General features: G+C 33.6%; 1 protein-coding gene across 6 annotated transcripts in view; it reads left to right on the forward strand.

Moving 5' to 3' along the window:
* Positions 1-12,798, forward strand: part of MIA2 (MIA SH3 domain ER export factor 2) — an 89,515-nt gene that overhangs the window by 68,860 nt on the left and 7,857 nt on the right. For 4 of the 6 annotated variants that reach the window (XM_026019006.2, XM_072761470.1, XM_072761473.1 and 1 more), the window contains 2 exons: positions 364-492; positions 4,202-4,360. In XM_026019006.2, the coding sequence (XP_025874791.2) occupies positions 364-492; positions 4,202-4,360 (288 nt within the window). The remainder of the gene's footprint in view (positions 1-363; positions 493-4,201; positions 4,361-12,798) is intronic. The other 2 variants (XM_072761471.1, XM_072761472.1) reach the window with 1 other exon arrangement.

Below are 12,798 nucleotides of genomic sequence, written 5' to 3' on the forward strand. Positions count from 1 at the left end.
AAATATCTGGAAGCATACTGCCATTAAAAGCAAAACCAAACAAACTTTATGGCCCCCAAATCCTCTTATACTGCTAAAATATCACCAGTATCCTTTGCTTAATATTAAGTATATTAGTTACCAAGAGGATAATATTTTTATTGACTATAGTATCCAATTGGTAGACAGAGTTGAAAAACACAGTGTTCCATATTTAATTCTGTCCTATATTAGCAAAACCCAAGGCATAATTAGTGTTCAGGGTGTGGATTAAACTTAAATTGGCAATAGGGTGACCTGATGGAAATTGTTGAAATGGGATTCTAATCTATAGTGTAGCTAATTGAAACTATGAATTTAAATATGCTGTTTTAATTATTCCAGAGCATTCCCCATATGGTCCCTCACCATTGGGTCGACCTTCATCTGAAACGAGAGCTTTTCTCTCCCCTCCAACTTTGTTGGAGGGTCCACTCAGACTCTCACCTTTGCTTCCAGGGGGAGGAGGAAGAGGTATATTGTTTAAACATCTTTTTTACTCTACATTTCTTCCTTATTTATATTTTTTCTCAACTTATCTTTAAAATGATCTTTAAAATAAATCTTTGGAAAATACAGGCATTCCTTGCACTTATTGTGGAGTACTTTTGTTTGGAAAAGGAGCTCTCTGATATCTAATTTTAATATATTTTTCTCTTAGAAACAGGGTTATAATAGGTTACATTTTGGTCAAACACTTGATGCGTATATCTTTAAATCATTTTGGCTTTTTAAGGACTATATGTTATACTACATAATATAGCACTTTATAAAGAACACATAAAATATAATAATATAACCTAGCATAAGATTGTATTTTAAGGAAATATCATTAAAATATAGAATTTCTACAGTCTGTTTTTACTTCATTATCATGATATTTTTATTGTAGAAAATCAGAAAGTCAAAGAAAGAACCTTCCTTTTAGAATAGAGTAATTCAGAAGTGCTCTCTTGTAGGCAGAGTTTTGATGAGAGCCATAAAGGAGACCTAAATGACTCATTAATACTTTGAGAAACTGGCCCAAGATTATTTGCTTTCTTACCCTGTGTGGAATTTGGAGAATTTCAGCAGCTACTCAAGCCTATGCAGTAGCTCTTGGTCTTTTTTCATTTACTTCATCAGCACTCACCCTGGAGTCGTTTTCCTCTTTCAATCTTTTACCATACTTTGTTCACTTTGTCAAGTTGCTTTAAAGTTTTCCTTTGAATTATGGCAAAATGCAAAGATACAGAGCACTGTTTATTCCCAAATCAAAAGTCTTAGATTTTTAGCCTCAAGTATGTGTTGTATAAGAGCTGATAGCATTCTTCATCAGTGTTGTAACCGTACACCCCCCACCCAACCATCAGTGATTTTAGCATATTGAATGTGGTAGGAAGAGAAAGTAATGAGACTAAATAAAAACACCAAACTAAACCTAACTTATCAAAGTTCATATATTGAAATAGATACTGCTTATCAAAATAGTCTCTCATGGAGGGTGTACTTCACCGTTGAAGCTGCCATTATTTTAAATATTTTTGGAGCTCTTCCATTGAGATTTCCTTCAAAGAATGAGAAAATAAATTTGCTACTTTATAGTTATGGGATATTCTCTCTTTGCCCATTTTCTATTTACATCTTCTTTCCTTATCTTCAGTTTGGTACACTTAGCACTGGTCCCTCCCACCTCCCAATCCCACTGCTGTTTGGGCCCACAGCCTGGAGACATTTCAGAGAGAACCTTTGCTTGTGTTGGCTTTGAACTGAAAGCTCCTAGGGAAAGAGTGAGTTGCAGGCTGACACTTGGAGCTCTGGTAGAACTTTGCTTTGAACACTTTAGGAAGGGGACTAATTTTGAAATTCTCATGTGTGCTATAAGTGCCCTGAAATTCGTTTTCCCCCTGATTTTTTACCTTGATCTAAACAATAAGAAATACATTTTATATCATGTCCTATTGTACACCAACATAAATATGATAGGAACCATTTACATGAAGTAGTACTGCCTTTACTATTTTTGAAACTTTCTGGTATTTTCTTCTCATTTCTATTTCATTTCATCAAAAAAATTGCTGATTAAGAGTAGGTTAATTTCATGCACTATAATGGTTACAGCCAACATCTGAAAAACTGCTATAAAAGTAAGGGTATAATTGGCTCAACTGCAAATGTGAATCACTGGGAGTTGAATGATATAAGTCAAGGATTGCTTGTAGTCAATTGAATATTTGGAATAAGAGTAAAAATTACCTTTGATTTCTCCTCTCCTATTTAAATTACTTTCCTCTCCTCTTTAATTACTTTCAAGAAATGATGTGTTTAGATTATTTGCAAGGGTTTTTGCTGTTTGTTAGAAAAGCTACGGAAGTTTTAGGTAAGTTATCAGTAGGTCTTAAAAAAGATGCTTTGAAGTAAAAGTTTTGTGACCAACCAAGGAAGGATAACTAGTGTACTTTTTCTTCCTTTTGTTTTTTAAATTTGAAAATTTGGATGAGATACATGTTTGAATAAGGTAGGATATAAGGAAAATAACTTCTTTTTGAGTAAATTTCATGGAGCTTTTGGTCTGAATGAAAAATTTAACATTAAAGCATTCTCAAATTTGTATTTTGCCTGGTAGTCCTGGTTGGCTGTACTTTGGTCCTCCGAAAGGAAGCAATCAGGAGAAGGTCTTTGTCTCCTTTAAAGATCTGTGTTTCACGCTAGATGAACTTAGCCTAACTGACTCTTGCACATTTTTTGCCAATTTAATTTTCTGCTTTCCCAGCCTTTTTCCTTTAATGAACTTATTAGAAGGATGAACAAGCTAGAAGGAAAGATTTGGGGAAATCAGTGGAATATACAACTATAAGGAAAAGAGTTGAACTTCTGAATATAAAAGTCAGTTTACCTCCTGACTCTACAAAAACAAAAACAAAAAAGAGTAGATAGAAAAAATTTTAAAAGATTATATATGTATAATCATATATATATATATATATATCAATCATATGGTATATGAAGGATTCTTATACTGATTTGTACAAGTTACCAAGAAAACATCAAATTGGCCTTAGTCTGTTCTCTTAAAGTAGTGTACTGAAATGTGGGAAAAATTTTAGGAAGATTTCTAGTAAAAAATGTTTTTGTTTCTTTGTTTTGTTTTATTTTTTATTATTTTTTATTTATTTATTTTTCTTTGTTTTGTTTTAAATAAAAGCTAGTCCTTGAAAGGAAAAAGCTTTTATTTTTTGGGCAATATAATTTTGAGAACACCTCCTTCCCCCCTCAGCGACAGATAAATTAAATAGTAACATATTTTGTTATTTAATGTTTAAAAAATTTGTATTTGTTTTTTCCATTTTAATTAAACATTTTATTAACTGAGGTACTGTTCTTTTTGTGGTCCTAAGAAGGGAACTTTGTAATGATGATCTTTTATAAATGTAAGCATGCTGATTTCCTTATCCAAATGAGTGTTACCTTGTTCAAAGTGTTTATTCGAAGAGTGCTGTTGTTTTTGAAACTCTTGTTTTAGACTTGCCTTCAGAGTTGTGAGTTCTTTTTGAAGGTGAATTTGATATTCAGAAATTGCTAAAAGCCCTTTAAAGCCAAATTTATCTGGTGGGTATAAAGTTTATTAAAGTAATTTTTGGACAGAAGAGTCCTGTTTTAACACTGAGATACTGTTTCTTGAATGGCTCTTATGTTAATCCGAGTACATTTCTAAAAGAGTTGTTCTAAAAAAATACTGTGAGTAGTTGTATAATTATTGAAATAGCTATATAGTGTCTAAGATGACTGTTTTAAAAGAATCCTGCTCCTTTTGACTATTAGAATATTAGTGTAAGCAACAAAAACCTTATTTTATAATTATTTTATTCTACCTGGCATAGAAATCTTTACTTTGAAATTTACTTTATACTCTTGTTTTTCAGAGTAGTATTTGTAATTTACAACTTAGCCACAGATTTTATATATAAATAATGATGGTGATAACATTTATAAATGACTCTTATAGGCAATTGTTTGTTTATATACATGGCAAAATTATTTTTCCCTCTTAACCTAGACTTTGTCCTCGGCTTTGGAAGGATAGAATTATAGTCTTATGGCATTGAAAACTTTGTTCAAATCTGAGCTACCTGGATTTCATTTGATTGTAGGTCTTATAATATTTTTTTAGATAAAACAGAATTTTATTTTTTTCTTCAATTAGGCTCAAGAGGCCCAGGGAATCCTCTGGACCATCAGAATACTAATGAACGAGGAGAATCAAGCTGTGATAGGTTGCCTGATGCTCATAGGGCACCTTCTGATACTGGGTCCCTTTCTCCTCCATGGGAGCAGGATCGTAGAATGATGATCCCTCCATCAGGTATGGAAAGAGTAATTATTTATCTTGGGAAGGCAACCAATATGTGCAACATAGAGGAATGGAAGAAAAAAGGAGTGCATGTATGTCCTGTCTTAAGAAAAACCATGATATATGTTAGAAAACAACAATAACATAAATTTCCAAACATAATAAAAATAATTTCCAAACAAATCAGTTTTGCTCCCCTCTAGCCCTCCCAGGAATATCTTTATTGTTTTTGTTGTTCATATAAGTAATACGTGTTTATTTTAGAAAATCCAGACAATTGTGGAGCACCTGGGTGGTGCAGTCAGTTAATTAAGCTCAGGTCATGATCTCAGGGTTGTGGGACTGAGCCCTGAGTCCGGCTCTGCACTCAGCTTAAGGTTCTCTCTCTCCCCCTCAGCTCGTCCTGTTCGCACTCTCGCTCATATAAATAAATCTCTAAAAAAAACCAAAACAAAATAAAAAACTAAACAATTGAGACATGTACAAGTAGGAAAGTGAAAAAAATCTCTCATCACCTTAGCCTGCCTTTCCAAGAATTTATTTTTTTTAATTATTTTTATTTTTTTATTTTTTTTATTCATGAATTTAGTTTTATCTCTTTTAGAGAATGTTGTTTTCTTGTTTTTTTGGTATATGTTCATAAACATAAATATAAAAATTCCTTGATTACTTCTCTGCAATTATACTATTCACCTTCTCATGATTGTCTTTTCTAATTGAACAAAATATCTTAGAGTAACTGCTAAAATAAATATATTTATCAGAAGAGTCACAGCAGAGTATCTTGAAGGAAGGCAGTAACTGCACTTCTCCTAATAGCTGTTACTTTCCCAAGGAATGCATTTAACTTGGTTTTCTAAACTTTTATTTATATTTAGTGTTTCAGGACATTGAAGTGAGCTATACCTGCTTTGTATAAATTAGTTACACTTAAGAAACATATCTGATTCCTTCCTAAGGAGTTGGAGAGGGTAAGAATATTATAGTAAAAGAACTTTACTTTCAAGAATCAGTCATTGTGCAGGAGTGTTTTGGTTCTAAGAAATGGTGGCTCCTTATACTATGGCTTTACTTTGTTTGGTATCACTAAATATCAGCTTTGTGAAGACAGAGATTTATGTCACTTTGTTCATTGCTGTAGCCCCAGCATCTAGCACAATGCTAGACACGTAATATTTGCTCAACAAATATTTGTTGAATAAATGAATACCCAAATAACTCTGAGAAAGCTTTTTTTTTTAATATTTAGAAATTATTTGCTGTGACATACATACTTAAGAATCTTTTAGGGGGGTGGCATAGAACATTTTCTTTTCTTTTTTTTTTTTGAACATTTTCTTTCAAAGATTTTGCCTTTAACATTCATTAAGAAGTTTTGCTGTGATAAAAATAAAGATAATAAGCTACAACCCCTTTCTCAAATGACTTTTTGCAAGATTTTGGTGGATATTGTATCTCTACATCTGTATAGAGGACTTTCCTTTTGGTAATTACAAGTATTAGTACCAAGAGTCCCTGTCACAGGCACTGCATAACTAGCTCTTCAAGTAAAATCTAATAGCTCAAAGCTGGCTGATCTTCAGAAATAACGTAGGAAACTTCAAGGAAAATGCAGATACATCTGGGTCCCACCTCAGATCAGGCGTTGTGTGAATTTTGGAGGTAGTTTTTATTTCTAAAAAAACTACTATGGAGGTTTTGAGGAGCAGCTACATTTAAAAACCACTAATCTAAAAAAAAACCCACCCCTCAAAACCCTACTAATTTAGTTATTGCCTTTATTATATGGGAGGAACACTGAGACCTCAAAGTTACTAGCTGACAGTCTTATGTTAAAACAGGTAGGCAAATAGTAGAGACTAGAACTCAGATAGTAATGGCTTCGTTATTGTTCATTCATAAAATTAGCAGATATTTTCCATGTCCTTTAAAAATTGCTGGAGTTTATAATTTTAGACCTTTTCAATATTATTTCATAGATCCCTGAGTCCTTTTATTTTGTTTAAAAATTTTTTTTTCATTCTTTTGGTTGAATAATTTCTATTGATCTGTCTTCAAGCTTACTGACTCTTCCTCTTTCATCTCCATTCTGCTATTAATATTAAGCCCATTCAGTGAAAGTTTTATTTTTGATACTGTATTTTTCAGTTCTAGAATTTTCATTTTTTTTATACTTTTGATTTCTCTGCTGAGTTTTGTTTTATTCGTTATAAGCATTTCATTGAGTCTTTTTTTTTTTTAAGATTTATCTGTTTTTAGAGAGTGAGAGAGAGCATGCATGAGTGAGGAGGAGCAGAGGGAGAAGGAGAGAGAGAGAATCCCAAACAGACCTCACACTGTGTGGAGAGCCTGACTCAGGTCTTGATGCAAGGACCCTGAGATCATGGCTTAAGCTGAAACCAAGAGTCTGATGCCTAACTGACTGAGCCACCCATGCACCCCTGAGTATAGTTTTTGAATAGCTGCTTTAAAGAAGTTTTATGATCATTTTTTAAAAAAGATTTATTTATTTATTTGAGAGAAAGAGAGCTCAAAAGCCCAGGGTGGGGTGAGGAACAGAGAAAGAGAGAAAGAGACAGAGAGAGAATCCCAAGCAGACTCCCTACTGAGTGCACGGCCTGACAGGGGGGTTACCTTGCAACCCTGAGATCATGACCTGAACTGAAATCAAGAGTCAGATGCTTAACTAACATCAGAGTAATCTTGAGGATCACCTCCAATGATTGTCTTTTCCCTTAAAATTGGGCCACATTTTCCTGTTTTCTTGTTATACAGAGTAATGGGATTTTATCCTAGACATTATGCGGATTCTGGATTTTACTGTATTTCTCATTGGTTTTGTTTTATAAAATGTTAAATTGATCAAACTTAAAGTTAGGTTTTCCCTGTCTCGACAAAAGCTCTCCAGACAGCAGCTCTTGTAACAGTTCAGTTTTTAGTCTTAGCTGAAAATGCCTTAAGCTTGCTTGGTTCAGGGGTCAGCCATTGACTTAGGCAAAAATCTCAGAATATTAGGCTTACGTCTTTGGCTCTCCTGGGCTCTGTCCTTTGATTTTTGAAGCCACAATTTCTATGAGCTTTGACTGCTCTGTGCTACAGCATGATTATGATCTGCCTTCAGGCTAAACTGTAAAAAAATCGAAAACTCTTAGGGCACCTGGGTGGCTCAGTTGGTTAAGTGTCTGCCTTCAACTCAGGTCATGATCTCAGGGTCCTGGGATTGAACTTGAGCCCTGTGTCAGGCTGTCTGCTCAGCAGGGATTCTGCTTCTCACTCTCCTTCCCGCTCCCTTCCCAGCTTGTGCTCTCTCTCAACAACAACAACAAAAAAAAGAAACGGCAAACTCACCCTGTAATGGTACCTTTTTCCAAGTTCCCACCCTTTAACCAAATCTGCCTATTTTTGTTCATGCTTCAAAGCCTTCAGGTAGTTATTTTATTTTATTATTTTTAAATTTCTGATGTTTTTACAGTTTTATTGAGCTATAAATGATAAACATCATGGTATAAGTTTAAGGTGTTGCCTTATATATTGTGAAATGATTACCACAGTAAATTCAGTTAACATCCATTATCTCATATAGGTACCAAAAAATAAATCTATATTTTTCTTGGAATGAGAATTCTTAGACTCTCTCTTAACAACTTTGCTGTGTGTCATAGAGCAGTGTTATAGTCATACATATATCCTTAGTACTTATTTATCTTATAACTGGAAATTTGTATCTTTTGATGATCTTCATTAAGTTCTCCTTCCCTCTACCTCTGTTGACCATAAATCTGGTCTCCTTTTCTAAGAGTTTGTTTTTTGTTTTTGTAGATTCCATATATAAGTGAGATAATACAGTATTTGTCTTTCTCTGCCTAACTTATTTCACTTAGCATAATGTCATAAGGTCCATCCATGTTATCACAAATGGCAGGATTTCTTCCTTTTTTAATGCCTGAATAACACTCCATAACGTGTAGATAGCACATTTGCTTTACTTATTCATCCATTGATGGCTCTTAGGTTGTTTCCATATCTTGACTATTGTAAATAACATTGTAGTGAACATGGAGGTGCAAACTCTTTGTGTTGTTTCCTTTGGCTAAATACCCATAAGTGGAATTGCTCGATCATATGATAGTTCTACTTTTAATTTTTTAGGAATCTCCATACTTTTTTCTATTGTAGCTATACTTCAGGTATTTTTGGGGGGGTAAATTGTTAGGAGTTGTTATATGTGGGAGAATCAGTCTGTTATAAGCTCACTCTGCCATACTGGAAATGGAACCTGGTATATTTTATTTTCTAAGTCTAACTAAAAATTCAAAATTGTGAGCTATGGGCGCCTGGGTGGCTCAGTCAGTTATGCGTCTGCCTTTGGCTCAGGTCATAATCCCAGGGTCCTGGGATTGAGCCTCATGTTGGGCTCCCTGCTCAGCAGGGAGCCTCCTTCTCCCTCTCCCCTCTACTCATGCTCTATTTCTCTCTCTCTTTCAAATGAATAGATAAAATCTTTAAAAAAATTATGAAATTGTGAGCTTCTAAATTAATGTCTTCATAGGTGAGATATGTATCCATTCTATAGAAAGTATCTCCAAATAACGTACCTAATCTATTTAGGATAATACAGGGGTTGCCTGTGTGAACTCTAACATTCTTTTATATACTTACAGCTTAGGTTACACACTGTAAATCAAGAATGATTTAGGTAAAAAAAAGCATTTAGACTGGCAGTGAAGAAATCTGGTTTCTTTCTTTAAAAAAAAAAAGGGGGGGGAGAGCACCTGGCTAGCTCAATTGGTAGAGTATGTGACTCTTAATCTCGGGGTCGTGAGTTTGAGCTCCATGCTGGATGTAGAGATTACTTAAAAACAAAATCTTAGGAGAAAAAAAAAGAAATCTGGTTTCCAGTCTTCACTTTTTAAAATCTTCTCGTGTTATTTTTGAAACTTATCATCTCTTTGGACATCTGTCCTTTTATACACTGAGAAGGACAAACTGAGTGATTTGTGTGATCTGTTTAGCTGAGTGATATAAAATTGTCGCCAGGTATTAATGTTTGAGATTTGCTCAATAATTTTCAATCTTGTTGGTAGACCAAATAACGTATTACTATATGTAATGTTAGTAAAACAAAAGATATTTATAGCAATGTTTTCTATTTTTTTTTTTAAAGATTTAATTTATTTATTCATGAGAGACACAAGAGAGAGGCAGAGACACAGGCAGAGAGAGAGAGAAGCGGGCTCCATGCAGGGGCCTGATGTGGGACTCAATCCTGGGACTCTAGGATTATGCCCTGAGCCAAAGGCAGGCGCTTAGCCGCTGAGCCACCCAGGCGTCCTCCTATAGCAGTGTTTTCTGAACTTAATTGATGAACATACCTTTTTCAGTTTTTAAAAATCTGCTGGCGGGTCGCCTGGGTCTCAGTCAGTTAAGCATCTGCCTTTAGCTCAGGTTATAATCCCAGGGTCTTGGGATGGAGCCCTGCATGAGGGTCCCTGCTCAATGGGGAGTCTGCTTCTCCCTCTCCCTCTGACCCTTCTCTCTATTTGTGTTCTCTGTGTTTCAAATAAATAAATAAAATCTTAAAAATAAAAAAGAAAGGTAAATTGTTTAAAAAAAAACCAACTTCTTACTGGGAGATTTCCTGTTCCAGGTCAACTACAATTTACTTGAATTGGTGAATCTTGGCAACAGTAAACTGTGATAAATTATGTAATACTTAGAGCAACTGCCAAAAAATCTGTTTAAAGAGATATATTAAAAAACACTACAGATCAGATAAAATGGAATTCTGAAAACTGTCCAAGTAACCCATAAGAAAGCAGGAAAAAGAAAAAAGGAAAATAAACGCAGGGAACAAATAGAAAACAAAAAAATGGCAGATAGAAGCCCTAACATATTAATAATTACATTAAATATAAATTATCTAACATTAATAGTTAAAAACTGGTTTGGCAGAATGGATTACAGAACAAATCATGACTCAACTATTTGTAAAGAAGTCATTGACATATAATACTATAGTTAGATAGGTTGAAAGTAAAAGGATGGAAAAAATACACTATGTAAACATTGATCAAAAGAAAACAGGAATGGCTATTATTAATATCAGATACAGTAAACTTAAGAGAAAAGAAAATTACTAGAGACAGAAAACATAACATAATGATAAAAAAGGATTAAGAAGACTTAGCAAACCTAAATGTGTGTACAGCAAGCGACAGAGCTACAAAATATGTGAAGCAAAAAGTGATAGAACTGGAAGGAGAAACTTAAGCGCAGTTACAGTTGAAGACTTCAGCACCTCTCTGAACAATTGAAGAACAGCATAGAGCTAGATAAATTTGAATGAGACCAGTCAATATTATATTTTAATATAGTTTATAAACATGAAAAGTTTAATTTATCTTATAGTTACTTTGGGGTGCCTAACATTGTGCCAGTTATTATGTTAAGTGCTTTTTATTAGTCATTCTAACACTTAGTGTTATTCCTGTTTTACAGAAAAAGAAACAACAAAGATAATATAGTAGAATCTTGTTTATTACAATTCAGAATTTACATGTTAATATTTACTTCAGGTGTGTGTGTGTGTGTGAGAGAGAGAGAGAGAGAGAAAGAGAGACAGAGGATGTGTAAATAAAACATAAAAAGAAAAAATAGCACACTATATAAATTAGTTGAAGTTTATTCTGTTTCCTTTCTTGGGACCATTACCGTGCTTCTTCCCTAGAAGTGACTACTCACGAGTCCAGTGTGTATAAACTTAGATCCATATATTATTAAAAAATAAGTTATTTTTCTGTTTTATCAAGTTTTTTATTTTTTAATTTATTTTTATTTTTTAAAAAGATTTTATTTATTCATGAGAAGCAGAGAGAGAGAGAGAGAGAGGGAGAGAGGTAGAGACACAGGCAGAGGGAGAAGCAGGCTCCATGCAGGGAGCCCAATGTGGGACTCGATTCCAGGTCTCCAGGTCTCCAGGCAGGCCCTGGGCCTAAGGCGGCGCTAAACCGCTGAGCCACCCAGGCTGCCCTATCGAGTTTTTTTAAAATCAGCATTATGTTCTTGAGTTCTTTCCATTTTAATATAAAGTTTACTACCTTAATTGCTATTCAGTATTTCTGTATATAAATATACCACAATGTATTTATCCAGTGTCTGTTGATGAGCAGTTAGTGTCCAGTGTTTCACTCTTAGTAACAGTGTTGTAATTAACACCCCTTGCTTCTTTAAACATGAATCCAAGAAATGAAATTGCTGAGTAATAGGATAAGCATATTTTTAGTTTAATAGATATTGTCTCATTGCCCTCAAGATTGGCTGTGCATGAAGTATCTGAGAGTAGTTATTTCTCTAGTACTTGATGTAAAACTTTTTTGACTGTTTCTAGCAATATGAATTAAAATTTTTATCTCATTTATATATTTAGTTCTTTAATTAGTGAGCTTAAGTATCTTTTCATGTTTGTCATTTGTATTATCTGTATTTATTTGCCATAAGTTGCCTGACCCATTTTGTTTCTTCCTTAATAGAAATTCTTTTTAAGATTTTATTTATTTATTTATTTATTTATTTATTTATTTATTTATTTATTTATTAATGAGAGAGAGAGAGAGAGAATGTGGCATAGGAGGCAGAGGGGTGAGGGAGAGGGACAAGCAGACTCCTCATGGAGTATGGAGCCCAGTATGGGGCTCTGAGATCACGACCTGAGCCAAAAACCAAGAGTTAAATGCTCAACCGACTGCCACCCAGTGCCCCAAAGGGAGTTCTTAATATATTTTGTATACTAATCTTCTGTCTTTTGCAAATATTTTCTTGATTTGTTATTATACACGTTATTGTTATTTATGTTTCAAATTTTGTTATAGGTAAGTTAATCTATGTGTTTTTTTAATATTATATTTGTCTTAAGACTTTTTCCTAGATCAAAACAATATTCTCTATTTTCTTCTAAAAACTTAAAAGTTTTAAGTGTTTGATCTGGATTTTATTTCAATTTTAGTGTTTAGTGTGAATAGTTTTTTTTTTCCCATTGAATAGACAGTTATTTTGATATTGTTTATTGGTTCTTCAGTTTGAAATACCACTTTGTCTTAAATGTCTATATTTGCATACATCTGTTTCTTAGACATTCTTTCTATACCTTTGGTCTCTTTATTCCAGACTCATAACCTGTCTGTATCAATGCTGCTATCATTTACTTTCTGGAAATTTTGCTTTTCATTCCATTTAAATTGCTTAATTATTAGAATAAATTATTTCATCATGTTGTGAATTAAGATTTTTATTAGACCTGAGAAAAATTCTAATTCTTTAACCATCTTTATAATTCTCTTTTGTTTCTGTTATTGGATAGAACCCAAAATTATTAAAATAGGTACTCTGGGAACTATTAACAGTCTAAGATTTGTTATGGAATGAAAAGAAATAAGCAACATTTTTGTTTAACC

The sequence above is a fragment of the Vulpes vulpes genome, chromosome 6 (assembly GCF_048418805.1).
Source record: "Vulpes vulpes isolate BD-2025 chromosome 6, VulVul3, whole genome shotgun sequence".
Lineage (NCBI taxonomy): Eukaryota > Metazoa > Chordata > Mammalia > Carnivora > Canidae > Vulpes > Vulpes vulpes.